The 26,872-nt window shown below is 53.4% G+C and overlaps 11 protein-coding genes across 11 annotated transcripts; 3 read left to right on the top strand and 8 right to left on the bottom strand.

Annotated features, from left to right (window-relative positions):
• Positions 1-3: 3 nt before the first annotated feature.
• Positions 4-4,547, bottom strand: CAOG_04047 (hypothetical protein). Its single transcript, XM_004347822.2, has 9 exons — positions 2,529-4,547; positions 2,190-2,433; positions 1,935-2,096; positions 1,765-1,833; positions 1,452-1,676; positions 1,150-1,319; positions 738-1,046; positions 458-644; positions 4-375 (listed from the first exon to the last, which is right to left on the bottom strand). Exons 1-9 carry the CDS (start codon positions 4,248-4,250, stop codon positions 71-73), a joined length of 3,393 nt encoding a protein of 1,130 aa, XP_004347872.2. The 5' UTR covers positions 4,251-4,547; the 3' UTR covers positions 4-70.
• A 19-nt stretch (positions 4,548-4,566) lies between these two features.
• On the bottom strand, positions 4,567-6,648 carry CAOG_04046 (endophilin-B1). The gene is made up of 5 exons (XM_004347821.2): positions 6,345-6,648; positions 5,551-5,813; positions 5,273-5,461; positions 5,077-5,180; positions 4,567-4,989 (listed from the first exon to the last, which is right to left on the bottom strand). Exons 1-5 carry the CDS (start codon positions 6,592-6,594, stop codon positions 4,683-4,685), a joined length of 1,113 nt encoding a protein of 370 aa, XP_004347871.1. The 5' UTR covers positions 6,595-6,648; the 3' UTR covers positions 4,567-4,682.
• Positions 6,649-6,750: 102 nt separating this feature from the next.
• On the bottom strand, positions 6,751-8,908 carry CAOG_04045 (translation initiation factor eIF-2B subunit alpha). The gene is made up of 7 exons (XM_004347820.2): positions 8,879-8,908; positions 8,667-8,768; positions 7,959-8,098; positions 7,735-7,851; positions 7,349-7,606; positions 7,034-7,219; positions 6,751-6,929 (listed from the first exon to the last, which is right to left on the bottom strand). Exons 1-7 carry the CDS (start codon positions 8,883-8,885, stop codon positions 6,813-6,815), a joined length of 927 nt encoding a protein of 308 aa, XP_004347870.1. The 5' UTR covers positions 8,886-8,908; the 3' UTR covers positions 6,751-6,812.
• Positions 8,909-8,994: 86 nt separating this feature from the next.
• On the top strand, positions 8,995-10,008 carry CAOG_04044 (hypothetical protein). Its single transcript, XM_004347819.2, has 3 exons — positions 8,995-9,254; positions 9,395-9,527; positions 9,668-10,008. Exons 1-3 carry the CDS (start codon positions 9,156-9,158, stop codon positions 9,874-9,876), a joined length of 441 nt encoding a protein of 146 aa, XP_004347869.1. The 5' UTR covers positions 8,995-9,155; the 3' UTR covers positions 9,877-10,008.
• CAOG_04043 (hypothetical protein) lies at positions 9,900-11,518 on the bottom strand. Its single transcript, XM_004347818.2, has 2 exons — positions 11,380-11,518; positions 9,900-10,774 (listed from the first exon to the last, which is right to left on the bottom strand). The coding sequence occupies exons 1-2, from the start codon at positions 11,476-11,478 to the stop codon at positions 10,340-10,342; spliced, it is 534 nt and encodes a 177-aa protein (XP_004347868.1). The 5' UTR covers positions 11,479-11,518; the 3' UTR covers positions 9,900-10,339.
• Positions 11,519-11,534: 16 nt separating this feature from the next.
• CAOG_04042 (succinate-CoA ligase) lies at positions 11,535-13,636 on the bottom strand. Its single transcript, XM_004347817.2, has 5 exons — positions 13,551-13,636; positions 13,382-13,470; positions 12,165-12,714; positions 11,916-12,047; positions 11,535-11,795 (listed from the first exon to the last, which is right to left on the bottom strand). The coding sequence occupies exons 1-5, from the start codon at positions 13,588-13,590 to the stop codon at positions 11,650-11,652; spliced, it is 957 nt and encodes a 318-aa protein (XP_004347867.1). The 5' UTR covers positions 13,591-13,636; the 3' UTR covers positions 11,535-11,649.
• A 148-nt stretch (positions 13,637-13,784) lies between these two features.
• CAOG_04041 (hypothetical protein) lies at positions 13,785-14,591 on the bottom strand (the record flags this gene model as incomplete). The annotated part of the gene is made up of 2 exons (XM_004347816.1): positions 13,785-13,876; positions 13,958-14,591. 2 exons carry the CDS (start codon positions 14,589-14,591, stop codon positions 13,785-13,787), a joined length of 726 nt encoding a protein of 241 aa, XP_004347866.1.
• Positions 14,592-15,060: 469 nt separating this feature from the next.
• Positions 15,061-16,926, bottom strand: CAOG_04040 (eukaryotic translation initiation factor 6). Its single transcript, XM_004347815.2, has 6 exons — positions 16,887-16,926; positions 16,492-16,588; positions 15,876-16,137; positions 15,586-15,762; positions 15,309-15,490; positions 15,061-15,173 (listed from the first exon to the last, which is right to left on the bottom strand). Exons 1-6 carry the CDS (start codon positions 16,894-16,896, stop codon positions 15,158-15,160), a joined length of 744 nt encoding a protein of 247 aa, XP_004347865.1. The 5' UTR covers positions 16,897-16,926; the 3' UTR covers positions 15,061-15,157.
• A 2,363-nt stretch (positions 16,927-19,289) lies between these two features.
• Positions 19,290-20,787, top strand: CAOG_04039 (hypothetical protein; the record flags this gene model as incomplete). Its single annotated transcript, XM_004347814.1, has 2 exons — positions 19,290-20,323; positions 20,706-20,787. The coding sequence occupies 2 exons, from the start codon at positions 19,290-19,292 to the stop codon at positions 20,785-20,787; spliced, it is 1,116 nt and encodes a 371-aa protein (XP_004347864.1).
• Positions 20,788-21,175: 388 nt separating this feature from the next.
• On the top strand, positions 21,176-24,971 carry CAOG_04038 (hypothetical protein). The gene is made up of 8 exons (XM_004347813.2): positions 21,176-21,613; positions 21,718-21,827; positions 21,925-22,059; positions 22,170-22,301; positions 22,373-23,622; positions 23,738-23,875; positions 23,961-24,335; positions 24,444-24,971. The coding sequence occupies exons 1-8, from the start codon at positions 21,183-21,185 to the stop codon at positions 24,804-24,806; spliced, it is 2,934 nt and encodes a 977-aa protein (XP_004347863.2). The 5' UTR covers positions 21,176-21,182; the 3' UTR covers positions 24,807-24,971.
• CAOG_04037 (hypothetical protein) lies at positions 24,882-26,418 on the bottom strand. The gene is made up of 4 exons (XM_004347812.2): positions 26,328-26,418; positions 25,825-26,120; positions 25,585-25,690; positions 24,882-25,500 (listed from the first exon to the last, which is right to left on the bottom strand). The coding sequence occupies exons 1-4, from the start codon at positions 26,392-26,394 to the stop codon at positions 25,139-25,141; spliced, it is 831 nt and encodes a 276-aa protein (XP_004347862.1). The 5' UTR covers positions 26,395-26,418; the 3' UTR covers positions 24,882-25,138.
• Between the last annotated feature and the right edge of the window lie 454 nt (positions 26,419-26,872).

Raw genomic sequence — 26,872 nt, 5'->3', positions numbered from 1 at the left:
AAAGCAAGGAAGAGTTTGTTTGATGATACATTCGAAAAATAAGCACTAGGTCAACAGCGCAACATCCATCTCATTGTTGGGCCGGGAAAAAGAAGGTGGTTTGCTTGCTGGACGGCTGCAAAGCGTCTTCCTCATCCGCCTCGTTGTTGAAGGGCCGACCCGGTTGGGCGAAGGCGGAGGGAGTAATGGCAAACCCGGGACTGGGAAGCGACTGATCGACCATGTTGGCCAAGTTGCTCGAAGACCCACCGAGCCCGTTCAATCGCTCGCCATTTCCATTGTGCTGGTTGACAGTGAAGGTTTGCTCTCGAAGACGGGTGACGATGCGATCCAGCGCAAACTCGATATCGCAGTGGTTGCGAATGATGGAGACGTCTGGAGGCAAAGAATCGTGCAAGTGCAACAAGTCAGCACACTGCCAAAGCCAGAGAACAGCACACAAAGAGCGAATGCTTACGCTTCCAGGTTGTCAGCTGGCCAACTTGTTGAGAATGCATCAAATATTCGGGGGTGGGATTATTGACAATGTTCAGATAATCTTGGAAGCGAATGCGCGGCACGATGGTAATATCGCCCGTGTACTGTTGCTCCATCACGGACTGCACGTTTGAAATGAGCTTGGAGCCAAATCCGAGCAGCGACATCTAGGATTGTTGAAACAACAACAAACACCAAGGCAATAATGAGACACACTCCAAAAAAACTCCATCCGCTTTTGCACCCTGTGCCCACCTTACCTGACGAATGCGGTGTCGAACTTCAGATACGAGCATGTCCTGCAGCTTTGGGAAGACTTTGCGAAGCCGACTGCCTCCATGCAAGAACGGAGCAACGTGCGGATTGATTTGACTGACAATAAAGTGGTTGACGTTGAACAGCTCGGACAGCCGCTCCATGGGCAAATCGCTTTGCACCGAGCCATCGCTCCATTGCGAGCCTGGAGGATTCCACGAGACAATGTTGCCGTTGGCGTCCTTGGCAAGGAGCTCGACGGGCGCAAACAACAAGCTGAAGGCGCTCGATGCGGTTGCGGCGCTGTACACGACCTATAAAACACCCATCGAGAACAAAAGGGAGTGAATACCACACACCAAAACAAAAAAAAGATGAAAGAGAGACAAAACCAGTCAGCATAGCCGCTCTCCTTACCACATTCGGAGCAGTGAGATAGTTCAGAAGTCGTGGACCCTCAAACTCTTGCGTCGAATTGACAGTAATGTTAAGCACGCGACCAGTCAAATTGAACGCTTCCTGGAAGGTGCAATCGCCAATGTTCTGCTTGAGGCAGTTTTCCAGCACGGAGACCTCGCAAAGGTAGCCTGATGCATCCCAAAGGAGCAAGGTACGAATACACGGAGGCAACAGTGATGGCAACAGTAAGCTCAGCGAAACAGCACCCCCCAAAATTGGCGGAAACAACCGAAAAAAAAACCACTGCAAGCAAAACCCACCCTTCTGAACCAAACGCATCAACTTGTGAAGCATCGGCCAAGGCTGTCCGGGAGGATCAAAGGCATTAACATTGACATTTTCCGGATCCAGCAGATGCAACAGGCGGCTTTCAGGCGAGCAGCACAAGATGGAAGCCATGATGGAGCCCACCGACGAGCCCGACACTATTCTTGGCATCAGTTGGAGCTCGTACAGAGCTTTCAAAACGCCGCTATGATACATTCCTGTTTGTTTCCCCCGTGCCAGCAGAGGCAGGCGCACGCATTGTCAGACACGCGCGTTTTGTGCACTCTGAGGATTTCGACCACCTACCTAAAGCGCCGCCTCCGCTGAGAAGCAATGCAGATCGACCGTACGAGTGCCGCGTCTCGTTGAAAAACACTGGAGTCGACAAGCAATCAAAAAAACCAGTGAACAGGTCGCATTCATAGTATTCTAGCAAAAAAAAAAAAAGCTCTCCCATCAGCAACTCGAAAACGCACTGATCTTATCCTTGAGGGAAATGCCCGACACATCAATGTCACAGATGTAATTGAGCTGGAAGACGACTTCTTCAATGTACTGTTCGATCAGTTTTTTGGTGCCAATATTCGTGTAAGCAAAGAGCTTGTGGTTGCCCATGCCGCCAAGATTTCGGAGCAAACCTGAAGAGAAGAAGTACACGGACGAGAAAGAGGAGAGGTCAGAAATTGTAGGAGACCAGAGTGGCACAGCAGAGAGCATGAATGACTAGGTACCAGCGCGCAACAGGTACATCATTCGACCAACGTCGTTGGACTTGCGGGCAGACCGCAAATCTTCAAGGCGGTTGTAAATGAGATCGCAGTCGTAGTCTGCCGATTCGTGTGTCATCTTCCATGCAGTGTTGCCTTCGACACGATCGAGCTCGAGTGCAATCGCGACAAATTGTTCGTACGACTGGGACGCTGCCAAGGCTTGGCGAAGGTGTCGTTTGAGCATGAATTTGGATTGCATTGTTTGCTGTGTGGGTGTCAAAGTAAGAAACAGCTTGCAAAGTGAGCACGAAAACATTGACCAACAGAACTAAAACAAAACTGGGTGTGAAAATGACTCACCTTCCACCAGTAACGCGTGACATCAGACGTAATCTCTTGCGTCGATTGCAGCACGCGCGTTGCAAAGGCAGCCGAGTTCGGATAGGCGGCCGCAACGGTGGAAGCAACGGCAGAGGCAGCAGAAGACAGCGTGCTCGCCGACCGCGAGGCAACCGATTTGGCATACCCTAGCCAGCCAGTCGGCGCGGCAGGAGAGTTGGCCGCAGGATGGGTATCTACAATGCGACCGGCGCCTTCAATAGACCCCACCCTGCTGTTGTTCTGCTGCGAAAGCACAGCCGCCGGATTCTCACTGGCCTGGAGCCCCTTGTTGCTTCGCTGTTGTCGCAGCATGGCGCGGATGGCCTTGATGGTGGACTTTGATGATTGCTCGGCGTCAGACATGGCAACCGGGTGGTAGCGACGCAACACGCGAGCGAGCACCGAAATCCACGTCGCTTCGTCGTACTCTTCGTCGCCATGGCCAATGTGGTCAAGCCCGAAGACCGCCATGTGGCTGTCAAACTCGGTCAGATCCTCCATGGGCGTGGACCGTGGGGAGGAGCGGGTGCTCGAACGGGATGGCGCTTTGTCGCCGTCGCCGTCGTCGTCGTCGGCGTCGTCCTCGTTGTCCTCGTATGCTTCGTTTTCGTCATCGCCCTCATCGTCCACGTCGTCGTCTTCGTCAGCATGCAGAGGAAGCAGGCCGGTCGCCTCAAGTGCTTGCAAGAAGGCGCGCTGTTTGTCGAAATCGGGGACGGCGCCATTCGCGGCCAGCTCCTGCTCGAGGTCGAGATGCAACGACGACGCATCCAAGTCCGCTCCAGCTCCACTGCCAACGCTCACGTCTGAAAATAGGGGTCCTCGAGCCTTCAGTGCCGCGTTTCGAGCTCGCACCTGCGACCGCGCGCTGGACGGACTCTTTTCAAACGGCGACGCGGCAGCTTGCGTGCTTGTTGATGCTGGACGTTGCTGCTGGAGCGGCGAAACGGCCGACGAGCTGTCTGCTGCTGCTGGAGCAGGGGACTCGCTGGCGTCCAAATCGACCAAGCCGGGGTCAAACTCGCTGCCCTCGTCATCAAAGAAGCCATTCGAGCTCATGATGGTCGACACGTTCATCTTGAGCGTCGGAAGCGGCGTCAGCATGTCCCGCTGCTCGTCCTCGTCACCTCCAGTGGCAGTGGCGGCGGGAGGCTTGGATGACGACGCGAGGACGCCCGCGCCTGCCTCGGCCCCGTCGCGCAGGGGTGTCTGTGGCTGCGACTGGTGATGCTTGTGCGCTTGCGGACTCTGCTCGGCGGGCATGCGGAGCGACAACCGCGGGTGCTGGTTGTGCTGGTTGTGCTGGCTGCTGCGGTGCTGGCCGTTGCTGGTCGAGCCCGCAGCCACCAGCGCGGCAGCCGCGGCGGCAGCAGCAGCGGCGGCGGCGGAGGGTGTGACAAACCCATTGACGACGGACGAGACGGCGGCCGCGACGGGGAAGACGGTCGGGTCGGGCAGGCGAACGCTTCCGTCGGGCGACATGTCCTGGAAAGACACCCCGCGCATCAGCGGGCCGCGCTGCATCAGCGGCGGGTAGCTCGTGTCGGGCGTGGCTGGCGTGATCAAGCAGCTGTGGTGCGGTGGCTGCGGTGGCTGCTGCTGCGAGTGCTGCTGCGTCGAGGACGGCGAAGGAGTTGTCCCGCCGCTCGCTGTCATCGCTGTCGGCGACTGGTTTGGTGGTGACGCAGAGTCGCCGTGCATTGTCTGTGTGCAAGGGGGAGGGGCAGTGGGTGGATTGATGCAGCGCGCGATTGCCGCGGGAGGTGTGTTTGTCAGGAAGGGTTGCGCTGAGGTGATTTGAGTGTGTGGTTGTTTGAAAAAAGCGGCTCAGAGCTCAGATTAAAAGTAGGAAGAGTCTGAGAACTTTTGGGGGACTGGATTGTGTTGTTAAAATGCGCAAAACTTTGAAATGATGAGATGAATTGGGACGCGATGAATTGGGCTGCTGTCGAGGAAACGAGTGAACTGTTGCGGGCTTTGTGACTGAGGAGGTGCTGCAATGTTGTGACTGAGATGCTTTTGTTGAGTGCAATTGCTTTCATTTGAATAAGGCATCCGCCAAAACAACCACGCGAAATGGAATCTGACGCACAGAGCTTTCTATTGGTTTTTTTTGTGTTTGGTTTTTTTTTTTTACTGCAGGTACTCGAGGAAGGCGTGCGGAACCATCCCTCGCACACCGCGGGCCTCGCACATGCACATGGTGATGGAGTTGACGTTCAAGGGCTCGCCAAGAACGGTAACAATATCATCCGCGCTCACGGAAAGCTCCGAGTCGCTGTTGGCTTCGTGGTCGTAGACGACACGCGCCTTTCGTCCAGATGCGGGGCCACGTGCAAGACCGGAGGTGGGCACGGGCGACGTCGCCGGCTTGGTGGCGGGTGCGGCCGTCGCAGTGGGCGCGAACGGCGCCAGGGACGATGCAGGGGCGCCAGAGCGACTAAACAGGGGAGGTGAATTTTAGTGGCGGTTTTTCTTCCTTTACTCCAGTGCCCGAACCTCCCCCCCCCTCGCTCATATCACTTACATGCTGCGCAGATCGTTGGTCAGATCGCCCATCAGCTTGGCAGCATTTTGGAAGTACTCGTTCTGAGCCTCGACATACTCGACAAGCTGAATCAGTTGACGGTCCTGTGGAATGGCAATCAATCGGCAGAATCAGTACACTTTGAAAAGCAATCGAGCAAACCGTGTTCCCGAGCAACCCCAAAGACAAAACTCACATGCTCCTCTGTGACAGTCTCCAAGGCAGCCTTGACTTGCTTGTACTGCTCGTCAAACTCCCATTGGGTGTTGCGGAGCTGGTTCTCGGCCTCGGCGAGCTTCTCGGCAGGGCCGTTCTGAGCCTTGCGGACTTTGGTCTTGGCGACGTCCAGATCCAGGCGGACCTTTGAGAGCTGGTTGCGAAGACGCTGGTAAATTGCAGAAACAAGACAGACGAGATTGAGCATTCCAACCAACAGAAACCGTAGAAAGCAAGAAAAAGTTTGTAAAAACGCACAGTCAGCTCGCGAATATCAACGTTGATGAAGCGTGTCTTGGGATCGAGGAACTTGGAGGTGGTGGCAGCAGCGAGCTCGGCCCACGCCTCGCCAATGTGCTGCTGTACAATGCCGGCGCGGATGAGAGCGCCGCCATACTGCTCGTCCGATCCGAGCGATTCGCCTGCCTCGACCATCGTGCTGCCGAGCTTCTCGAGCACAGTTTCCTTGGGCGTGCGAGGGTGGTTGAGTTTGCTCTTGACGACGTTTTGGATGCGAGCGCCTGGGTTGTAGTTTTATCCACAAACGGTCCGGTCAGTAGTAGTCTGAGAACAAGTCATCCCATTTTCTGAGAGCAAATGCTAAAAATTCTTCTCAAACCGCTCCATTCCAACACTTCTCCCGCTTGAACGTGTGAATCTACGTTGCCAAACCTTCACTCCGTCAACGCAGAGCGCATGGCTTGCTTTTGTGCTCTTGTTGTTTGGCTCTAAGATGACGCCGGATATGAAAAAAAAAATCAAAAGAAGGACGTAAGGAAAGAAACAGAGATCTGAGCAAAAACGAGTCCCACTCTGACCACGAGCAGCCAGCCAACACAAGGCCAACACGCTGTATGAAATGCAGCTTGTTTTGACTGCAGAAAGCAAACCCTCGACCGACCCTCGACCTCGACCGACCCTCGACCGACCCTCGACCTCGATGTTCAGTCATCAGTCGCGCGAACGCAGTTTGGAGCAACGCGCGCGTCGTTCAGTCAGCCAGCCAGCCAGCCACACACACGCTACACACACGCTTCCACCAAAGCGCTCACCAGTGCTGGGTTCGAGATAGACCTCGACGGCCTTGATCAGACGGTCGGTGGCGAGCTTGGTCTTGTCGGCGCGCTCGCTCAGGTGCTGGAAGCGAAAGTCCATCTCGGTCTTCTCTGCGCTGCCCATCTTCTCCTGCGAGAACTGCATGGCGCGCGAGAACGTCTTGCTCGCAAGGCCTGCAAACCGGCTCGCTGTCTCGCTTGCAGACGACGCAAACTGGGACGCGCTGGCTGATGTCGACGACGACATGGTGGTGATTGGGTGATTCGGTAAGAAATAGAAGAGTGAAGGAGAAACGTCGCGTTTTCCTACTACTGTACTGTAGAGAGGTAGATGAAACACGGGGCGTTGCAAGTACGAATACGACGGGTGATCAAAGAGGAAGCATTCATGGCCATTGGCCCATTGGGAAAGAAATGCGTAAGAGTTTGTTTACTGTCCAAACAGGAAAAAAAAAAACCCCAACCTCATGTGTACAGAAGAATCAGTTGGTCACTGACGGCAGATGGGGTCAACACACCCAGATCAGTGAACAGCAGTGAAATGTACGCCGGAGGGGTATAGTCGACGGACGGGTTGAGGAACTACAATCCGAACGAAAACCAAAACAGGAACAACAAACAAAAAATGAGAACTCGTTTTGTCCAAACTCAATCACTGAGAAGCAAAGAATCGGGGCCCCCGTTACCTTCAACTCGGTAGAGTTGGCCTGAGTAGGGACAATAGAAGGGTAGAAGGGTGCTGCATTGTCGCTTTGAACAGGCAAATCATACTGGCTGAGCGGATACATGCGCACAAACTTGAAGCTTTCCGCGACTGCATAGAATGGCTTGTTGGCAACCTTGGCAACAATGGCGAGTTGGTAGGTGCCAATCTGCAGGGGGGACGGAAGCAATTCAGACAGAGCGAGGGGGGTGAGTCTACAAAAATGAGACCGCGCCTTTCACGAACAAACAAGCTCTGCTCACTCACACACGACAACCACACCACAACCACAACTGACCTTGTTGACAATGCCGCCACTTTCGACAACACCCTCAGCGCCAACAAGGACCAAATCAACCTTGCCAATAATGTGGCCGACAGCAGCATCAAGAATCATGGTGACTGGGATGCCAGCGGCGCGCAATTGCTCAGCTGCAATGTAGCCGGAGCCATCGGGTCGTGATTCGGTCATGAAGACACTGATGCGCTTGTTGGCGGCGGCTGCCTCGAGCAAGAGCTTTTCGACCACTCGAGAGCGGGAGTGTGTGAGGATGGTCTGGAAAGGGGGCGGGGAGAGAGGCGTTGCAAGATTCAGAAGAGTAAGTGGTGTGAATGTTGCACAAGCGAATCCGGGACAAGGGACCGGGAACCTGACATGTCAGGAACGTAAGTGCACCAACTTACTGCGCCGTCGCGAATGAACGGGTTGCCCAAGGTCGCAATCTTCTTTCGGCTGTCGGTTGCCTTTTGGATGAAAATCTTTGCTCGCTCGATCAATCGCACCTTGGAATGCTCGACCGACTGCGTTGTCGAAGGAAGGCAAAAGTCAGAACCCGAAAGGGAAAAGAAAAAAGTCAATCACAACAAGACCTCAACTGCTTCCTGCTGAGCTCCAAGCACGAACATACATCAAAGGACTCGGCACGAGTGCCAAAGCTCATAAACAACTGGCAGCCAGAGGAGAGCGACAGGGTCGAGTTGCCCGACTTGTCAACCATTGCTTGAATGAGTTCCTGGAGCTGATCGCGCAACTCCATCATTGTCGTCGCTGTGCCAACGGAAGTAGTAACAAGATAGCAAACGTTCCTTCCAAATGTGAGCAACTAGAGGATGCTAGTTTTCCAATGCGAGAGGAACTGCTGCTGAGCGAAAGCAATGATGCAAGCATGCTGAAACCATCCCGTCTCCCCTTCCCCTCTGCCCCTCCGCTTTTTGTTTCCACCATAGAAACGTTGATCATTTCCTATGCTCATTGTTCCATAAGAACATGCATGGACACAAGTGCAATGATGCAAGCATGCTGCAATGCACCACTCCGCCCCTGCTTCTGCCCCTCCATCAAACCGCGGGACTTCCTCCGCTCGTTGCTCCATAGCACGATGCATCATTCTCATCGCGTATGAATCAAGCAAGCCGTTCGCTTGCTCACGACGTTCCCACAGCAAAGCAAAGCCAAACAAGGGGCCATGCGCTCTCGTCACTCAGGCTGTCCCTCGCCACTGTTGCCGAGACCAACGCACTCGCGCACTCCCGCTCAAGCACACTAGACGTGAAAGCAGCAAGCTGAGCTCGGCAATGTCGGGCTGTCGAGGGTCATCGTTTGGGGTGTCGCTGACCTTTGCTGGCTTGGAGCAGCTTGACGAGCGTGCGGATTGCATTGACTGCGATGGGCAAGTCGGGCGACTCCTGAAGGAACTGGTTAAAGTCGCGGACGTACTCTGTGATGATGATGATGATGATGATGATGATGATGATGATGATGAATTGAGGCGGGTGAGTCCACACTGTTCGTATGTCTAAGGCACTGTGCGCTTTCGGGATTGCTTACGATCCATTGCCGCGGCTTCTGAGATTCAAAAACAAGGACTGACAAGTCTGAGATTTTAAGTCAATCTGATGAAAGTTTGCACTCACACGACGAGGATGTGCTCCATCACCACTGTACAGCATTCAAGTCTGAAATTTCTCAGTTCTCAATTCTTCTCAGTCTTTTCTCCTAATCTCTCTGGACCTGTCTTTTTGAAATTTCCAATCGCTCGCGAGTTCCACACTCATAGACTCATACAGTACACATACACATAAAACACACCTACTGTGTCCAAGCCATGCCAGACAGCTCGCTCGCCGCCGACGTTGTGGTTGAGATTGCCGGCATCGACTCTGCAGAAGAGCTCGCCGAGCTCACTCCGTACATGCGCTTTGAGGTTTGGATTCTCACCACCTTGCACTTGTCATGGTGATGGGTGCCTGAGTTCATTTGGCAACATTCGCTGCCCCGAGCTGGAGCTCGCTCGAATGAAGGAGGCTAACTGTGAGTGCATGTGTGTGTGTGTGTGTGCGTTAGAATCTGCACACTGCGAATCCGACGCTCATCGTGTATGGACGGCGCTACACTGGTGCATTCGAGGACGTCGTTGGCACTACGCTCGTCGTTGATACAGCACCGACCGCAAACCTGCGCAGCGATCACGACAATGGTAAAGCTTGACCTTTTGCTCAATCTCACTCAACCTTCGAGTACATCTGCTCGCGAGCACAGTGTTCCTCATCGTTGACTTGATTATCAATCTGTGATTTTGTATGGGGTTGAAAATTAATCAACCATCATCCGTGTTAGGCTCGTCTGTGATTGCGGCGACCTCTCGAAAGCTCGTCTTTACACCTCAGACCGCGTCGCGATCGTCCGATGGCAAACACGGCACCTCAAAACCCCCAATAGACGCGGATGCACTCTCAGAAGGTGGTGCATCAAGTCAGCCAGTCGATCCGACCGCAGAAGCAGCGGAAGAGGACAATGATTCAGTGGCACCAACACCAATGACTTGAAAAGCGAGTACTGTACATTATAGCTGGATTTCAGACAAAGACGAGAGAATTCCAAGTGCTGTAATGAAAGAATTGCAGCAAACATTCGACAAAGAGGAAGAACAACAACCAAAAAAGCAACTACTGTAACATCGGCGGGAAGAAGAAGAAGAAGAAGCAAAAAAAAAAAAAACATCCACAACATCACACAACAGCCAACAAAAGTCACGACGGGGAAGTGGCAGCAAAGAGGTCATCGTCACCACCACTGGCAAGATCATCCAAATGATCGCTTTGGTCGCGCAACGGCTGGTACGCTCGTGTGACAGACAAAGTGCGGATGCCAGCAACACTTGGCTGGACAGGAGTAGTAGCAAGGGTCATGGATGATTCATCAGGATCAGTGTGACAACGATCGCCACCAAGGTCAGAAGTAGAAAGGTCGAGGGCCGCTTCGTGGGAAGCAGCGAGCGGAATCGGGTCGTTAGTGGCAGACCTCCTCGCTTGAATCCACGACCTTGCTGCGAGAGAAGAGAAAAAAACCGACGCCGCTGCCGACGATGGCAGCAATAAAGAGACCGCCGTTGTAGGTCATGACAACCAGCATGAGCAAGTAGGCCAGAGTCAGCTGGATCATGTGCAGCAGGGCGCGCTTGAGCTGGTCAAACAGACCAAAGTTGACGCGGGAGCTGCCCGAGCCGTTGACGTGGCGCTTCTCGATCAGGACCGAGTGGTCGTTGGAAGCACGGGCCGACTGTGCGAGAAGTGACTTGTCCAGCGAGTGCGCGAGGAAGCGCGTCAGCTCGTATGCGACGCCGAGGAAGAAGACGGCGACGAGGGCACCAAAGTACTCGCCCATCGTGGCGGGCGCCCACTCGTCAAACAGAATCGTGACGGACGAGCTCCAGTAGAAGGTCATCTGCGCGAAGGCGTCATTGGATTGTTGGGTGTGTGGAGTTTGATCGGTGAGCAATGTTGTTTCAGCCAGCAAACAAAGTTGAACAATGTGTGCTGGGCTTTCGTCATTCTCTTCGATGTAGGTATCTATGTTGTTTGATGTTGTTGTTGTTGTTGCTTTTGGATCTCCAACATGAGAAGACGATCAATGGCCCAATGGCACAATGCTCGGAGTATACAAGGTGTCTTGGCTATGCCCTTCGGCCGCATCCACCGGTGAGCCTCGCCGCGCACTCGCATAAAATCCAATCCAGCGAGCACCAATCTTGGGTTTTGGTCGAAGCGACAGGAGACGGGGTGCCGCTGCTAGAACCAAAAAGCAAGCCGTCGCTCATGCGGGTTGCACGCGTGACGCCCGTCGCTTGTCCAAATCCAGAACCCCCCCCCCTACCAGGACCTAGCCACAGTGCAAATGCACCACGGTATAAAAGCACCCGCAGGCCCCCACAGCCCGGTTGAAAATCCCCACTTCCTCCGTGACCAACGCAGAGAGACGTGTGGCAAAATGCTGCTGAAGCTGCTGCTGCTACTTCCTTCGCTCTGCGCTCCCCAGGCTGGAAACCTCACCTGCATGTACATGTTCATGGTCATGTTGCCCATCGGCATCGGCATATCGGTGGGCATCGGCATGTCCGTCGGCATCGGCATATCTGAAGACATATCCATGGTTGGAAGTTTTTGGTATTCGAAAGAAGAAAAAAAAAAACGAGTGAATGAAAGGACGAGGAGGATAAACTTTTATGGTTTGGATGAACAAGGCGTACACACGAACAAGACAAAAACACGCTGCCAACGCTGTGTGGGAGCGCAAACGTCTCTTATGTTGCTGTTCGCTGTTTAAAACCCTGCAGCCTTCATGACCTTGGCCATCGCGGCGCCCATCTGAGCGGGCGAGTCGACAACGGTAACACCGGCCGAGTGAAGAGCAGCAATCTTGGCGTCAGCACCGCCCTTGCCGCCAGAAATGATGGCGCCAGCGTGGCCTGATGAAGGAAGACAAGCCAAAAAAAAAAAAAAAAATCAAAGCGAGGGTGAGTTTCACGTGTGCAAAAGAAGAAAAAAAAAACACAACGAATAGTCAGAGGAAAAAGGAGAGCGCGTACCCATGCGACGTCCGGGGGGAGCAGTGCGGCCAGCAATGAAGGAAACGACGGGCTTCTTGATCTTGTGGTTTTTCAAGTATTCAGCAGCCTCCTCCTCAGCAGAGCCACCAATCTCACCGATAAGAATGATTCCTGTCGCGCAACAGATCCAAAAATTGAACAGGCCCAAGGAGGTGAGTGCAAGGAACAGACGCACAAAGCACCTAGAGGACAACCACACACAAACAAACAAAACTCAAAACGCCTCACCCTTGGTCTCGGGGTCGTTCAAGAAAATGTCGAGGCAGTCAACAAAGTTGGTGCCGTTGAAGGGGTCACCGCCAATGCCGACGCAGAGCGACTGGCCAAGACCGACAGCGGTGGTCTGGGCAACAGCCTCGTAGGTGAGGGTGCCGGAGCGGGAGACAATACCAATGTTACCGCGCTTGTGAATATGGCCGGGCATGATGCCGATCTTGCATTCGTCGGGCTTGATGATGCCGGGGCAGTTGGGGCCGACCAGGCGGGTCTTGTTTTGGCTGAGAAGGGCGTTCTTGACCTTGACCATGTCCTGCTGGGGAATGCCCTCGGTGATGCAGACGGCGAGGGGGATCTCGGCCTCGATGGCCTCGAAAATGGCGCCAGCAGCGAACGGCGGGGGCACGTAGATGACGGTGGCATGCGCGCCAGTGGCCTTGACGGCGTCTTTGACGTCCTTGAAGACGGGCAGGCCGAGGTGCTGTTGGCCAGCCTTGGCGGGCGAGACACCGCCGACCATCTTGGTGCCGTAGAGGAGTGCCTGCTCACTGTGGAAGGTGCCCTGCAAAACAACAAGTCAAGATGAAGCGGCCCAAAAAAAAAAAAAAAAAGCATTGAGATTGAGATTGGATTGGAAGAGCGCGCATGATGAAGGGATTTCTGGTGCGCAGATGCGAACTTTTTTTTTCTCCAATTCCAACGCACGCGCAGTGTCCATCTTCATCGTCATTGATGCAGCGATCTGCAAACGCTGGGCTTTTGTGCTGTGCTGAGGGCCAGACGGTAAGGCCCTTTGAACGTGATCATGGTCTTTTTTTTTTTTTTTTTTTTCAATCTGATGGAACGGCAAGCCGAGCGAGAGCGTTGCCAAGTCAAAGCTGACCCACGCTTCGGCAGAACCTCGGTCAATGCAGCACGAGATGTTGATCTGCGCCCCTTGCTGCGCTCCCCCCTTCCCCCCTTCCCATTTCTCTTCAGGACCAACAAACAAAAAAAAAAAAAAAAAAAAAGATCGTGACATTTCAACACACTTTCACTTCACTTCACTTCACTTCAACTGACTTGACTTTAGTCACTCCCTCCTACTCCCTTCTATGATGCCGATGCACTGATCTGACTGCAGCCGAGTCGCCTCGAATCCGCACTGCTCGGGATCCAGCTGCAAAAAGGGCCGCCCCCCTTCCGTTACGAAGACGCATGCTTCAATCCCGCGCTCTTTGCTGCGTTACCTGCTTGCCGGTGAAGCCTTGGCAGATGACCTTGGTGTCCTTGTTGATGAGGAGGTTCTTGCGCGTGCTGTTGTAGGCGCGGGCGAGGCCTGTTGTGCAAAATCCAGCATGAGGTTAGGGGGTTTGCGGGGAGAGTGTTCAACCATCCACAGAGCACAAATCGTCGTACGAGGAGCCTGCACTGCGACGCGGGCAAAAGTGCTCAGCATTGTGTGAATGTTAAAAATTAAGAGTGCGAAAAATAAAAACTGTACAGTAAATGGACATGGAATAGGAGGGGTTTGACGCAGCAAATTTAGCTCCAGATTGGGTTTTTGGTACTGAAACAGACTCTTTATTTCGAGGCACACTGCAATGGTGAACATGACGCCGAGTTGAGAAGGAGGAAGATTGGAGAAAGGTATCAGTCGGTTGTAGGAATCTCGATCTTCACATCAGACGCGCTCGCGACCGCGCGCGAGTCGAGAGCAGGAGCACGAGACTTATCGGCCAGGCCTGTCAAAGCAGTGATACACAATCAGCTAACAACAACCCGGCAAGTCTGTTCGGACTATTCATACACAGTAAAAACCTGACCGATATATTTCTCTTGACTTTGGTGTGCAGCAAGATGGCACACGAGTCGGCCATTCTGCGGAGAGTTGTGGCAGCGAGTTTTTTCTGCGCCTTTAGACACGTTGAGAGCCAGGCATGTCTTGTACACCGCAACACGGCCAAATTCACGCTCCTCCTCAGCGACTCGAAAGTAGACCGCGCCCTCGAGTGCCATGAGATGGTGGCGATCGCGAAAGAAGGTAAACAGCCGACCGGGGCGTCTCAACACGACTCGAATATCCGCGCCGTCTTTGTACTTGCCCGCCAGACTGAACGAGTCCATTTTGTTGGACACGACGCGGAGAGGCACCGTTTCGCCTCGACGAGCCACAGCACCTAGCAGTGCCCATCCCGTTTGACGGTCTGGAATTGGCGAGTACAGATACCACTTATGGTCATTTCGGTTGTCGAACGACGCGAGGTCGATGGGAAAATAGCGAAGGCTCTGAACCCAATCAAGCAACGTAGCTTCATCAGACGCGGGTAGCTGGGGCGCTCTTGTAGCGGATGTCGAGGGCTCCGTCAGCCTCGATGGCTGGCTCTGCTGCATCGATTCGGCTTTCGGCGACAGGGTCATCATTGTTTTGCGCGGGAAGTTGAGACGCTCAAACACCATAGAAAACTGTCACTTTCGCTTCGACCGGAATAGAAATCGTTTCGACCCATTCGGCCAAACCAATGAATAGAAAAGCGCCGCACGCACGAATGAGTGCATGTCGGTATTGTGGGGATGAGGGGGTGAAGTGTGAGGGACAATTACCGAGAATCAGAGGCTTGGACGGACAGTCTGGGCTGGAATCAAATTGGTGATGCTGGAGCGCGGGCGATTGCTGAGACGCTCAAACTCAATATGACGGTAGGTCGTCTATCTTCCTATGACTAGTGCATGTGAGTGGGTGATGGGAGGGGGGTGGAGCTTCAAAAGGGGGGTACTTGTTGCATTGCTCCAGCAGTAATTCGGTTGATGTTCGGGCAAGGTCGTAACAGGATGCAATGCTTTTAACGAGCATGACACGCGACTTTTGGTTGTTTCTGAAGCGGGTGCAAGTTTGCAGATCCCTCACCCGGAAACCACAACAAAAAAATCGCTCATAAACTATCTGTATTCAACACACATCTAGCAAAACGTTATCAAATGGCTCATCAAAATGTAAATGAAAATAACCCCGAAACTTGAGTGCGTTACTGGTGCATCATTCTGCAGGGAGAGAGAGAGAAAGAAGAGAAGGAAAAAAAAAAAACAAGAAAAGCGCAAGTGAGTTTCAAAGCGAGACCAGCAAAACTTTCCACGCTACCGCCCGCGCCGCCTGATGCATTCCTGCTGCAAACATACCCGTCGATAAGAGAGCTACGCATCTGGTTGACAATCGCTGATGGCTGGGCGTCTTGCAGCTTGAAAATGCTCTCAATGACGGAGAGCTCTGTGCTGGTGGTGTCCAGGCCGCAGAACGCGCTCCAGTCGTTAACGCAAAGGCCAGCGCCGATGACTTCACTGCCTCGGTTGACGGTACCGGCCTGTGAGCAGTAGAGGAGAGAGAATCGAGTGTGAGAAGCATGTCGCTTGCTGCTGTTGCTGTCAACGTCTCCTCGCTTCTTCACTCAAAACCTACCACAAGAGGAACTTGCAAGAGCGACGAAAGTTCGTCTTGCTCCTGAACGCTGGTGTAAGGGTGGACAATACCGCCTCGGTTGCTGAAGGCGCAATAGCTGCCGACCAGCACGTGGCCAGCGACTGTTTGACGGAAGACTTCAACCTGGAGGGTATCGGCGATGATTTCCTCGGTTTCCTGTAAGAGGTTGGCCATGGAGGAGGAGGAGGAGGAGGAGGAGAAAGAAGAAGAGCAAGTGAGAACCAAAAGCAACTGCATCAGTCACCACACAGGTTTGCTTGCACACTCACGCGATCGAGATCGGGGTGAACAAGAGCAACATAGTCGTTGCAGGCAATAACGTTGCCAAGAGCGGAGAGACGCTCCTCGACGCGCTGGATGACGACGCTGTCAGGGAGGGCGTTTCGGATGTGCTGGAGCTCCTGGTCGGTGGTGCTGGCAGGGACGAGCAGACCGTTGCGGTTGCCGCAGGTCAGGCGACCGATGATACGCACGGTGCCGATGGACGTGTGGACAACGGGAATGCGGTCGGCAAGTTCGCCCTCAAAGACACTGAGGAAAGCAAGAGATTTAGCCCACAGTTGAGTGAATATTCACGGTTTTTTTGTTTTTTTTTTCAGAGTCCATCCAATCTGCTCAAATGGTCGCAGCAGAATGATGGCGTTTGATTGATTTTGTGTTTGCTTCGAAGAAAAGCAGAAAGAAGGAAAATCGAGAAAAAAGGAAGGGTAACAAAGGAGAAAAAAAAAAAAAAAAAAAAGAAGCTTCTGGTTATGCAAGCATGGGAATGCCCAGCAAAGTGACGACATCGCGCCGCTTCCCAAACCCCATCCGCAGCCCCACAAAGCAAACACAACGACGACGACGACGACGAAAAGGGACGACAGACGAGGGGGGGGGACAAACCTGTAAAAGTTCTCGGAAGCACCGGCGCCGATCAGGCAGTACGAGTTGGTGAGCTTGGCAAAGACGCCAATGTCGTTGCTGCTCTCAAACTGTGCGCCTGTGCATCAGATCAGAGAAAACATTAGAGGGGTGAGCATCGTCACAAGCGCATCAGAGTAGGGTGGTAAGCTGCAACGAGAGAGGGGGGGGGATGCAGAAAAGCAATGGCAACGAGGAGGAACCATGTGGAGGACGACAAAGTCTCCGTTCTGGCTTTGCCTATCTGCCCCCCACCCTGCTTCGCCTCTCGCCTCATTGCACTATTTGCATGTAGATATGCGAACAAAGAAGATGGTGGCCTGGGACAACAATATGACGAGTGGCTGGGAATAGGGAACAAAAAAAAAACAACGTACGAACGGCCATTGCTGCTGATGTTGGTTCTTGGTTTTAATGTAGAAGACTGAGCGGATGAGTGCTCGGATGTGGATGGTATAAAAGCGGCAGAATCGATGTCATCATCATCAATTGAAAGTAAAGTTCAACTGGGCAGTTTTTGGGGGAAGGAAAACGGAAACCAGGACTTTGCACTTTGCAGATCAACCACAACCGCGCTCGATGTCCTGCAGCAAGCCCTCGGTGAGATCCATGATGCCTCTAGTACAACATGAAGTGATGCACTCAAAAGCCACTCAAAACCATTGTGCTTTGTTGTGATTTGTAGTCGCTTGTCTTTAACAGCTTTATTGAACAATCTTGCCTTTTTGCGAGGTTGAGCACCTCACTGCCTTGTGTAAACACTTTAGAGCTTCGAGTGAACAGGTCGACCTGCGGTACTATCTAGCAAGCGGCGGTCTTCCGCGTATGCTTCAAGACCTCATTTGTGCACAAGAGCGCGTTCCTGACTCTGGGTGGCAAATCTCGTGCCCTTCGTGCAAAGGTTGACCGATGCTTGCTTGATTGGATCGGCTTCCAAAGCTTGGCAACAATTTCTGACACGTACAGTTCTCGGGTGTCGTTGCAACATTCCAAACGTGTACACTGTATGCTCAGCGTTGGAGAAACTCAAAACTATGCGACTTCTCACCTGCGCCGTTCTTGTTCAGATAGTTTACTATCCCCCGAAAAAGTTCGTGAAGAATGGCATTCCACCATGTTCCCCTCCTCCACGTGAGCCCGCTCCTTTGTTAATAGATGGGTGCTGTGTGGCTGACACTATTTTATCAAGAATTTGCCTCCTCCAAGGTGCATGTGAGGGAGGAGGCGAGAAAAACTGCGATTTTTGTGAAGAAACAAATCTGAAACTTTCTGTATTTTTTCAAAATTTGCGGTATAACCGCCCGTTCCACCCATTTCAATCCAACCAAACCACTTTAATAACAAACATAACCATGACTCACATCATAAAATGCATGGATGCTCTCGGAGATAGAGCTGATGAGGCGGATGTAATGTGTTGGACTGAGCACTTTGTCGCTCACGTTTCGGAAGCACTCTCGAACCACGACTTGGTCCGTCGTCTCTGCACCTTGGTAGTTTTCTTTCCTGACCATGGTACATGAGTTTGCGATATGATACAGGTCGGGGGAGTTGGGAGGCTAGTCGGGCACGTCGACTTTGGGGTTTTTCAACCACCTGGTCACAACCTCTTTCTTGTGCCAGGGCGCATTGGTTTGATGGGATACGAAGTTTTTACCCTCTGGTGATGTGCAACGGGTGTACTTCAACTCATCATTGAGAAAGGACAGATAGGGGAGCGAGTTCATGCGGTCTCCGACCTCACGAAAGTGGGACACGGCGAAACGAGAAATTTTTGGACAATCGTCAATTTGCCACCCTTCCACACTTCACTTGCGGCTGGACGACCCTGTGGTCGAGCAGCTGCCCGGTTTCATGCGCACATGTTTGAACACATGCGTTGCTATACCCGGACAGCAGTTTCGCCTGAGGAAATGACGTTGAGCCACTGCTTGGCGGCATAATGCAAATGCCGTTTGGCGAAGCAAAAATCTTGTTTTGCTCGCATTTTCGGCGACCGCGACTTTTCGTACTTGACTCGGTACTTGAACCCCCGCCTACCCAGTTCCTTTTGAGCATAAGCTGTAGATGACATCATTGTCGTCATTTTGAGGGTAAAAGCGGCGATCTCAGAGGCAATGGGGGACTCTCCGGACTGAAATTGAGCTGGAAAAAGGGGGCAAAATTGGGCAGTAACCTCGAGTTTTCAGCCAAAGCTCGGCTTAGTTGCAAACCTGCCGCCCGCCTTGCACACACGAGTGTACCTGAACATTCTTCGGTACTTCAGACCAATCTGGGCGGCGATGGCGGGCCGAGGGACGCTGTACTCTCATCGAGCATTCACGTTAACACACATGATCCCAGGGCCCGGCCTTCCCTCCATCAACGGCACCAAACACGCCTTGTTGGGTTTTGGAGGTGATGCTAAGCACTTGTGCAGTGTGCGGGTAGAGGGTGGAGCGGAATGACGTGATTTTGGTGGTGGAAAGCATGAATTGATTGAAAAGTGGCAAATTTTTCGTGAAACCAAATTGCCAAAACTTCTTCTTTTCGGCCTCCCTCCTTCTCTGACGGAGCTCAATCTTCCAAATGACAGTGTATTTTGTATGTGCACAAGGTCTGACAACTACTGTAGGGGGAGAGGGTGGGGCATGGGTGCCGGAACATAGTGAACTACCATTCTTCACGAACTTTTTCGGGGGATAGTATTTTGGTTTGTGTTTTTTGCTTTTTTGTTTCCCCCGCAGTCCACTCTCACCAAGGTCTTTTTGTCCCCCTTCTAGACCCAGATTCACCAAAGCATGACGACTTCAAGAAGCCGAATACTACCAGTGCGACGACTGGAAGGCTGGCTCTGCATGCTGGCCGCACTAATGCTGATGAACGCTGGCGTTGGCGAAGGTTTGCCTTTCGCAGACCCACCGCCGTCGCCGCCTCCACACATGGCGGACAGCTCCCTGGACCTACCAATCAACCCCACAATTGCCACAACCATCGTCGTCGCCCCAACCACCACCACCGGGCTGCCGGAACCCGAGAGTCCTGACCGCACGAACGCGGACAACCCGAATTCGTGGTATCGCTTTACCCAGCGGTTTGACATTTTGCCGCTCGTGATTGTGTTAGCCATCATTGTGACATGCATCCCATCTGTCGGGCGCATCGACTTGAGGTATAATCGAACACCCGCCCAGCTGTTTGGGTACACGGGACTTCCGAACAGCGACGACAACAACAACAACAACAACAACAGCAACAGCAGCAACAACAACGCCAACGACGACAACTTTGACAGGGATTTCCCCTCTACCCAGCAACTGGCGGCTGCCAGGACACCCGTGCCCCAGCCCCGTCTTGCCAGGCTGTGGGATAAGCACGTTGCCCCGCTTGTCGATGCCCTGACGGCGAAAGTCTGGCAGACCACGCTCGGTGCGCGTTGGCGACGGTCGTCTCTGAGCAGCGTTGACAGCGGCGACTCTGACGCCTCGCACGACACGGCCCACACCTCTGTTGGTGATGATGATGATGATGATGCTGGTGATGGTACTGGCGATGCGTTCGACGATGCGGTTGACGGCCGGCCCGAGATGCAAGAGATTGCTTCGCGAGCAAGCGGGCAAGGGATGAACGCGTGCCAACAAGCGCGGGAGGAAATTCCGCGCACGCCCTTGGAGGCTATTTTCGCCCGCGCCACGGCGCCCGTTTCTTCCTTGCATTCTTCCGAGAGTCACGACAGTGAGCTCTTCCCGATGGCAGCAGCACACCCACAGGTTTACCGGCTAAACCCGAGCGCGAGCCTGGTTTTCGGCCATTCTGGGTGTTCTTCCAAGCCCGTGTAACAACCCGCAGCCCGCAACCCCCAACCAAACAATACAGTTATAATTTACCTCTGCTGGAGCAAAATCTGCGGTGTTGCGAAACGGAGGCGTGTTGTTTGGATGGCCCACAACGGCAAAGCAAAACAAAGCGAGATAAAAAAAAAATAATAATAATAAAAAGAAGATTGTCGTGGAGCACCGTCCAACGATGTTGCGTAAGTTGAGTAGGTGCAGCCAGCTCAGAGCCGTATTCCGGCGACCGCTGAACACGGACCCTTTTTGCTGTTCCATTTCTGGCCTGCACACGGTTCAAGTCTCATTATCGCAATGACCCCAGCCCGGAGGCCAGAGTCCCGCTTTTTGCCCTCGACACCCCTCCTTCCGGTGGGATGCCGATAGCGATGCGCCAGCTTCGCTCGGGCAGCTCCTCTACACTGGAGCACCTACTCAAGTGGATCTCACACGCACGCCATCCAAGTGACCCTCAATGTCCTGAACTACAGTTACAGATGGGCGCTAACCATCCGACAAGAGCAGAATTGCAGTTTGCTGTGAATTTCAACCCTTTCCGCGGTCGAGCTGGCTTGGCTTATGGGTCGACTGAGTGATTTACTGTGCCATCGGCTCCCCTCACCGTCTCTCGCGTCTAGTCATGGTGTGCAAGATTCGATTTCCTCGCCATCTATCGGCTGATGCAGGTGCGAGGACTGCTTCTGCCAAAAGGAGACCAATCGTTTAGTTTTTGGGTTTTTGGATGCAAAATCCTCCATTTCTGCTCTCGCTCCTTCTCCACCAATCGATATTGCATCACATCCATAACTATTTCAAACAACATTCGCTTGTCGAATAAGACCTCAATCTGGCCAAAGCGCAGTCATGCTTGGTGCACTCGGCCCACCACTGCGGACGCTGCCGGTGCTTCCGGCGCCCGTTCGCGCCCTGGCCAACCCAACGCGGTCGCTGCTGCATGCCAGCCCAGCTCTCTACCAGATGAGTGCCCGGCTGAGGCAGAGTCTCATCGCTCGGCCAGCGTCGCAACTCGTCCTCACACAGCAATTCCTTCAAAGCGCGCGAGTTGTTCTCCGTCCCACTCACGCAGTCCGCTTCCACACGACCCCCGGTGGCTACAGCAAGAGCACTGCTTCATCTTCGCGTGAGGCCAGCCACACGCTGCGTGACGAAAGCGGCCAGGTCCGGTCTTCCTCGCCACCACCCCCACCGCCGCCGTCATTGCCGGAACAGCCGCGCAAAGCCCGAGCTGCAGGTCTGACGTGGCGCCGCGTTCGATGGCTCGCGTTTCTCACAGTGTAAGGTTTCGAGCGTCAATGCGCTCAAGCTCTTTTGGTTGCACTGAGATTGGGACGTGGACTAACCGCACAACTCGAATGTGTGTGTGTGTGTGTGTGGACAGTGCCGGTATTGTCGGAGAGCGGGCATATACAAACCACATGCGATGGGAAGAACGCATCATGGAGAAACGCCGAGCTGCGCAGCGTGACGAGCGATCTCTTGCCGCTCTTTGTAAGAGTATTGTTGAAAACTGCAACATTGGCTCCAAACAAAATTTGCATCCGCACTCGCTGATTGCTGACATGAAATCGATCCATCCGCCGTGTAGATGACATTGATGACATCCATGCGATGGCCGACATTTTGACACGCGTCATCATGCTTTCGGCGCAAACTCCACTCCAGCAGCTGCATTCGTTGCTGCGCTTGAACGCCTTTGCAGAGCACAACTTGGATGCTTTCGGTACAATTGGATTGTTTTTCTTCCTCTTTGTTGTATCACTGCACCCCTCCTACTTGTTGACTGACACGTGGCATGGCGTACTTGTTGTTCCCTTTGCCTCGTCATTGCAGCTGCTTCCCTTCCCGGCCTCGCGCTTCATTATGGCGCTTTCGAGACGATATTCGATCTCGCGCAGTCGCGTCAGTTCCCGCAGCTTCGGCACGCTGCATCGCATGCACTAATGGTGCTTTCTTCTGCCGATGGTACGCTTCAAAGGTTAAAATCTGCTCGTCCATGCATCATTCAATCTCTCAAACACAACCTTGCCACACAGACTTTCTGCGAGACAAACTCTCGAGCATGCTTGCAACGGAAACGCAAATCCTGGTTAGCCTCGCGCGACAGCCTGGTCCCATCCCGGAGCTGCTCTTGAGCGCCTTGCAGCATCGGGCAAGTCGGAGCAGCAGCAGCAGCAAACCCGTCGTCCCGCCATCTGGCCTGGACGCACTCTCGACACCCCTGCCGCCAACGAAAGCGTCAGAATCCCCTGCACATCTTTTGAAACCGACGGCAGTGCCCGTCCCGCCGAGTCCCATCACGGCAGACAACACGTTTAACGATGCAGTCCGTCTGCGGTTGCGTTCGCTCTTTCTGCATTGCCGGGCCAGCCACGATCCGTGCCTGGATCACTTCTTGTCCCTTGCTTCGGAGCAGCTGATTCCTTCCTTGGTCCAGGCAAAGGAGGAGAGCGCCCGGTACATGTACTCGCATCATGAAGACGCGCACAGCACAGTGGCCTCCTTTGGCCACGCGCCCACCGTTCTTCTCGAGTTGTTTTCCGTCAAGGCGCTTGCGCTGCTGTCGGCCCATCCTGTAAATCACCCCATCATCATTAAACGCCGCGGTCTGCCGGTGCTGGCCTCGCTCGCTCGGCACCCCGATATTCGCATCCGAACCGACGTTGCCCGTATTGTCGCCAATGTCACGTGCTATGCGTCAAAGTCTCCCTCGACCGTCGACATGTTTGTTGACCATGGATGGCTGTCCATCTTTGGCGATTGGCTGCGCTCCGACGACCTCTATCTTCAAGCACACGCTGCGCGTGCTCTGGCCAACCTTGCCGGCGATCCGCTCACTTCGCTTCATGCGCAGTCTCAATCTCCACCTGCTGCTGATGTTGCTGCTGCTGCTGCTGCTGCTGCTGCTGCTGCTGCTGCTGCTGCTGCTGATAGCGTTCCTTCTGACTCTGCTGATAACGCAGAGTCCATCAGCGCAGGCGACCTCAATCTTGCAGAGTTTGCGGCTGCCCGCATGGCAAGCGCAGCTCCGAGCAGTGCAATGGCCGCGTCCATCCACGAGGTCCTCCAGACGTCCGTTTCAAGCACGCCTTCACCTACGCCCGCCCTCCGACCCGTCTACCAGGATGGCGTGTTTTTGCTCTATCCGCAGTTTTCCACCGTCGCCCACACCGACGCGGACGTCGTTTTTGTGCATGGCTTGCTGGGCGGGCCTTTTGTCACCTTCCGTCAAGGCCTGCCACCCGCTCCGTCGCAAGACGCGCCAATTTCGCGGTGCTGGCCAAAGGTGCGCCACCGAGGTCGTGCTTGCTCGTTCGTTTGGCGAAGCGCAGCCGATGTTTGTTTTTTTTATTTTTAATTTTGTGTTTTCCTGTTCATCTTGCTGTTTGTTGGTGAGGTAGTTTTGGCTGGCCGAGGATGTCCCGAACGTGCGCATTGTCACACTAGAGTACGATACTTACGTGAGCGACTGGAGTCCTTGGTGCCCGCATATTGCTGCCGACACGGTGCGACGTTCGCTTTCCCAGCGAAGCGGCGAGGTAAACTCGGCTGTTGTCCGTTCTGTCGCCCCATGTTGAACGGATGAACGCTCACACCCCCGCCCCGCGGACTACTGTGTTGCAGATGCTCGAAAAGCTCAATGCAGCATGCATTGGTGCCAATGGTCGACCAGTCATCTGGGTCTGCCACTCCATGGGTGGATTGCTCGTCAAGCAGATGCTCGTCGACGCGGCTGAGCGACCCGAGTTGCGGCACATTGTCGACAATACGAAAGGCGTTGTCTTTTTCAGCGTCCCGCACGCAGGATCGAGCTTGGCTGAGTACTCGGCAAAGGCCCGTTACCTTCTGTTCCCGTCCATCGAAGTCAATCAACTCAAGGCCGGCTCGCCGCAGCTTGCCAAGCTTGCCAGCCAGTTCTCGCCGCTTGCACAAAAGTTTGATTGCCTGAGCTTCAATGAGGTCAAGCCGACCGTTTTGATGAGCGGGATCCAAATGACGGTGAGCCGGCCTTTTTCGGGGTCAACATTTGCTTCTTTTTTTTCCATTGAGCATATGCTGATACTTCTGTTTCTCATATGCTGATACTTCTGCTTCTCGTTGCTATAGGTCGTAACTCCGGAATCCGCCAATATCGGAATCGGAGAGTACATTGAAACCGATCACGATCACTTGACTGTCTGCAAACCTGTGCATCGGAATGATCCTCGGTACGAGCGCGTCGTCTCGTTCATTCGGCACCGCGTCCCGGGTCTTGAGCTGATTGAGGAAGTTCCAGTGGATCCCGAGACGGTGGATGCGGCTCTTGAACACGACAACATTCTTCGCGAACAACGCCAGCACCAGGAGCATTATGCTGCGAGCAACCAGGCCAGTTACAATGCGACTCTGCTCGCGCAAACTGAGGCCGAAGAGCAATGGCGGCAGCAAGAGCCGTTTGTCGAGCAAAATCTCATCAAGACGGGCGAGTAATGTTTTTTGGAGCATCTCTCGTCTGCGACAAAGGCTGAAGCTTGGAAACCTTGCTTTTTTGCACAAAATCAAAATGTACCATATCGTGTTTAATAGTCGGACGTTTGACACATTTGCCTGCATCACAACAGGCAACACCTTCTCAATAAAAGCTCAAAACAGAAATACATGGCTTCACATTGCTGGCGGACAAGAAGGGGTGCAAGCGAAACGGGAGAAAAAACCCAGTGCTGTTTGCGCTCCAGGCGCAACCAAACTGGCAACAATGCTTTTGCAACAACTCAACTGGGATTTGGTGAGAGGGGAGGGGGGCGGCAATGGCGACACCATCGTTACACTTTTGAGTGGCTCGCATTGATCGAGCTGGCAAATCGCTCGATATCGTCCAGGCTGAGCGAGGAGAGGAAGCCGGCACAATCCTTTTTAAAAGTTCGCACAGTCGCGCCAATCTGCTCTGGTGTCAAGGTGCGTCGCTGCTCAAGGAAGCGCGTCAATGCGAGGATGATATCCTGAACCGGTCCTGTTGGTGGTGCAGGGCTGGATGGGGCAGCAATCACGGCGACATGCTGCGGGGTTGCGCTCGGCGAAGCAACGGCCGTCGAAGGTGAAGCAGGCGCCGATGAAGACTCTGCCTTGATGAACAAGTGCAATTTGCAGCCTTCAACTAGGCCGGCGGCCGCCAGAGAGTTTGAATCTAAAGACAGAGCCGTTCGGGGGATGAGCTTAGGTCGACAACTTCCATCATGACGACGAGGCGCACACAGTCCAATAAACTTACCAACAAGTGCTTTGCCTTTCAACACCAATCGCTGTTGGCCAGCAGGGATGCTGCACTTGGACTCTGCGGCAAGTTTGAGCGCGTACACGGTCTCTGAGCAAGCGATCTGTGCAAAAGACAAATCGAAACAATCGAAAAAAAAAAAAAAAAAAAAGTCAATGCAAGGGGAATTTGGTGCGCCGTGCTGCGTGCATACGTAAAGTGCATGCGAAGCAACTTTTTTTTTCTGCTATGACAGACCTTCAGTGAGAACTCGTCGCCCTTGAGTGGCTTGATGGTGACGGAAATCTCTGGACCGGGCTCGCTCTCAACGGACGTGGACTTGCCCGACGACGAACTTGACGACGCCGAGGACGACGATGACGACGACGACGATGTGGAAGACGAGGACGAGTACGTGACAGTTCGCACGGGCGTCTTGTTGCCAGCAGCAGCAGCAGAGGAAGATGAGGGCGAGGATGAAGACGACGACGACGACGACGAGGGCGTCCGTGGCTGTGGCGGCGCAAACGACGCTGGCTTGATGTGTTCTTGTGCTGTGTGCAGTGATCGAACGAGTGTAATTGAGTGAGTGAGTGAGTAAAGCGAGCGAGCGACTGTGAGGATTGAAATGTCCAACCCGACTCCTCACTCCCGCTCTCAATCACCCTCCCAGCGGCAAAGCACTCGCTGCGCACTCGCTTTCGCAGTGATCAAAGCAGACGAATGAGTGAGTGTCGCGATGTCGACCAGGCTTTGCTTACTTGTGTAGTCCTTGTTGCGGACGACGCGATACTTGTTCAGCTCGGCTTCAAACGTTTCCTGCTCCATTTTGAAAAAAAAAAAAAAAAAAAAGGTTGAGTGGACTTTGGATTGGAGTTTTGTTTTGATTTGTAAAGAATCGGTTGCTGTTGGAAAAGTACAAGGGTTTGAGCAGTGATTTGATGAGTTTCGGAATGCCCGTTTCATGTAGAAAATTTTAGTGTTGAGCTCGTTGTGCTAGCTCGAATTTCGGCAGTCAAGTTGGGGAAGCATGTCGCCTTGAGACGCCTTTTTTGAAGAGCGCCTAAACTTGGAGCACAAAGTCAAAAGTCCTGCAAAACACCTGCAAATACAACCCCGAATAGAAAATGAAACAAACAACATTTTCACAAAGTATGAGCGAGAGAAATGCTCCACATCGGCACCTACCATCGAAAGTTCATCGGCTCTCACGTTCTAGGCTTGTAACGGCCACAGTCGTGTTTCTCTGCGCTCTATTACAACTCAATATTATTATAAATTATATTTCTCATCTGTTCGATGCATC

Source organism: Capsaspora owczarzaki (genome assembly GCF_000151315.2).
Source record: "Capsaspora owczarzaki ATCC 30864 unplaced genomic scaffold supercont2.6, whole genome shotgun sequence".
In the NCBI taxonomy this organism is placed as follows: Eukaryota; class Filasterea; order Ministeriida; family Capsasporidae; genus Capsaspora; species Capsaspora owczarzaki.
The sequence above is the reverse complement of the archived record's forward strand: the minus strand, read 5'-3'. Positions and strand labels throughout refer to the sequence as shown.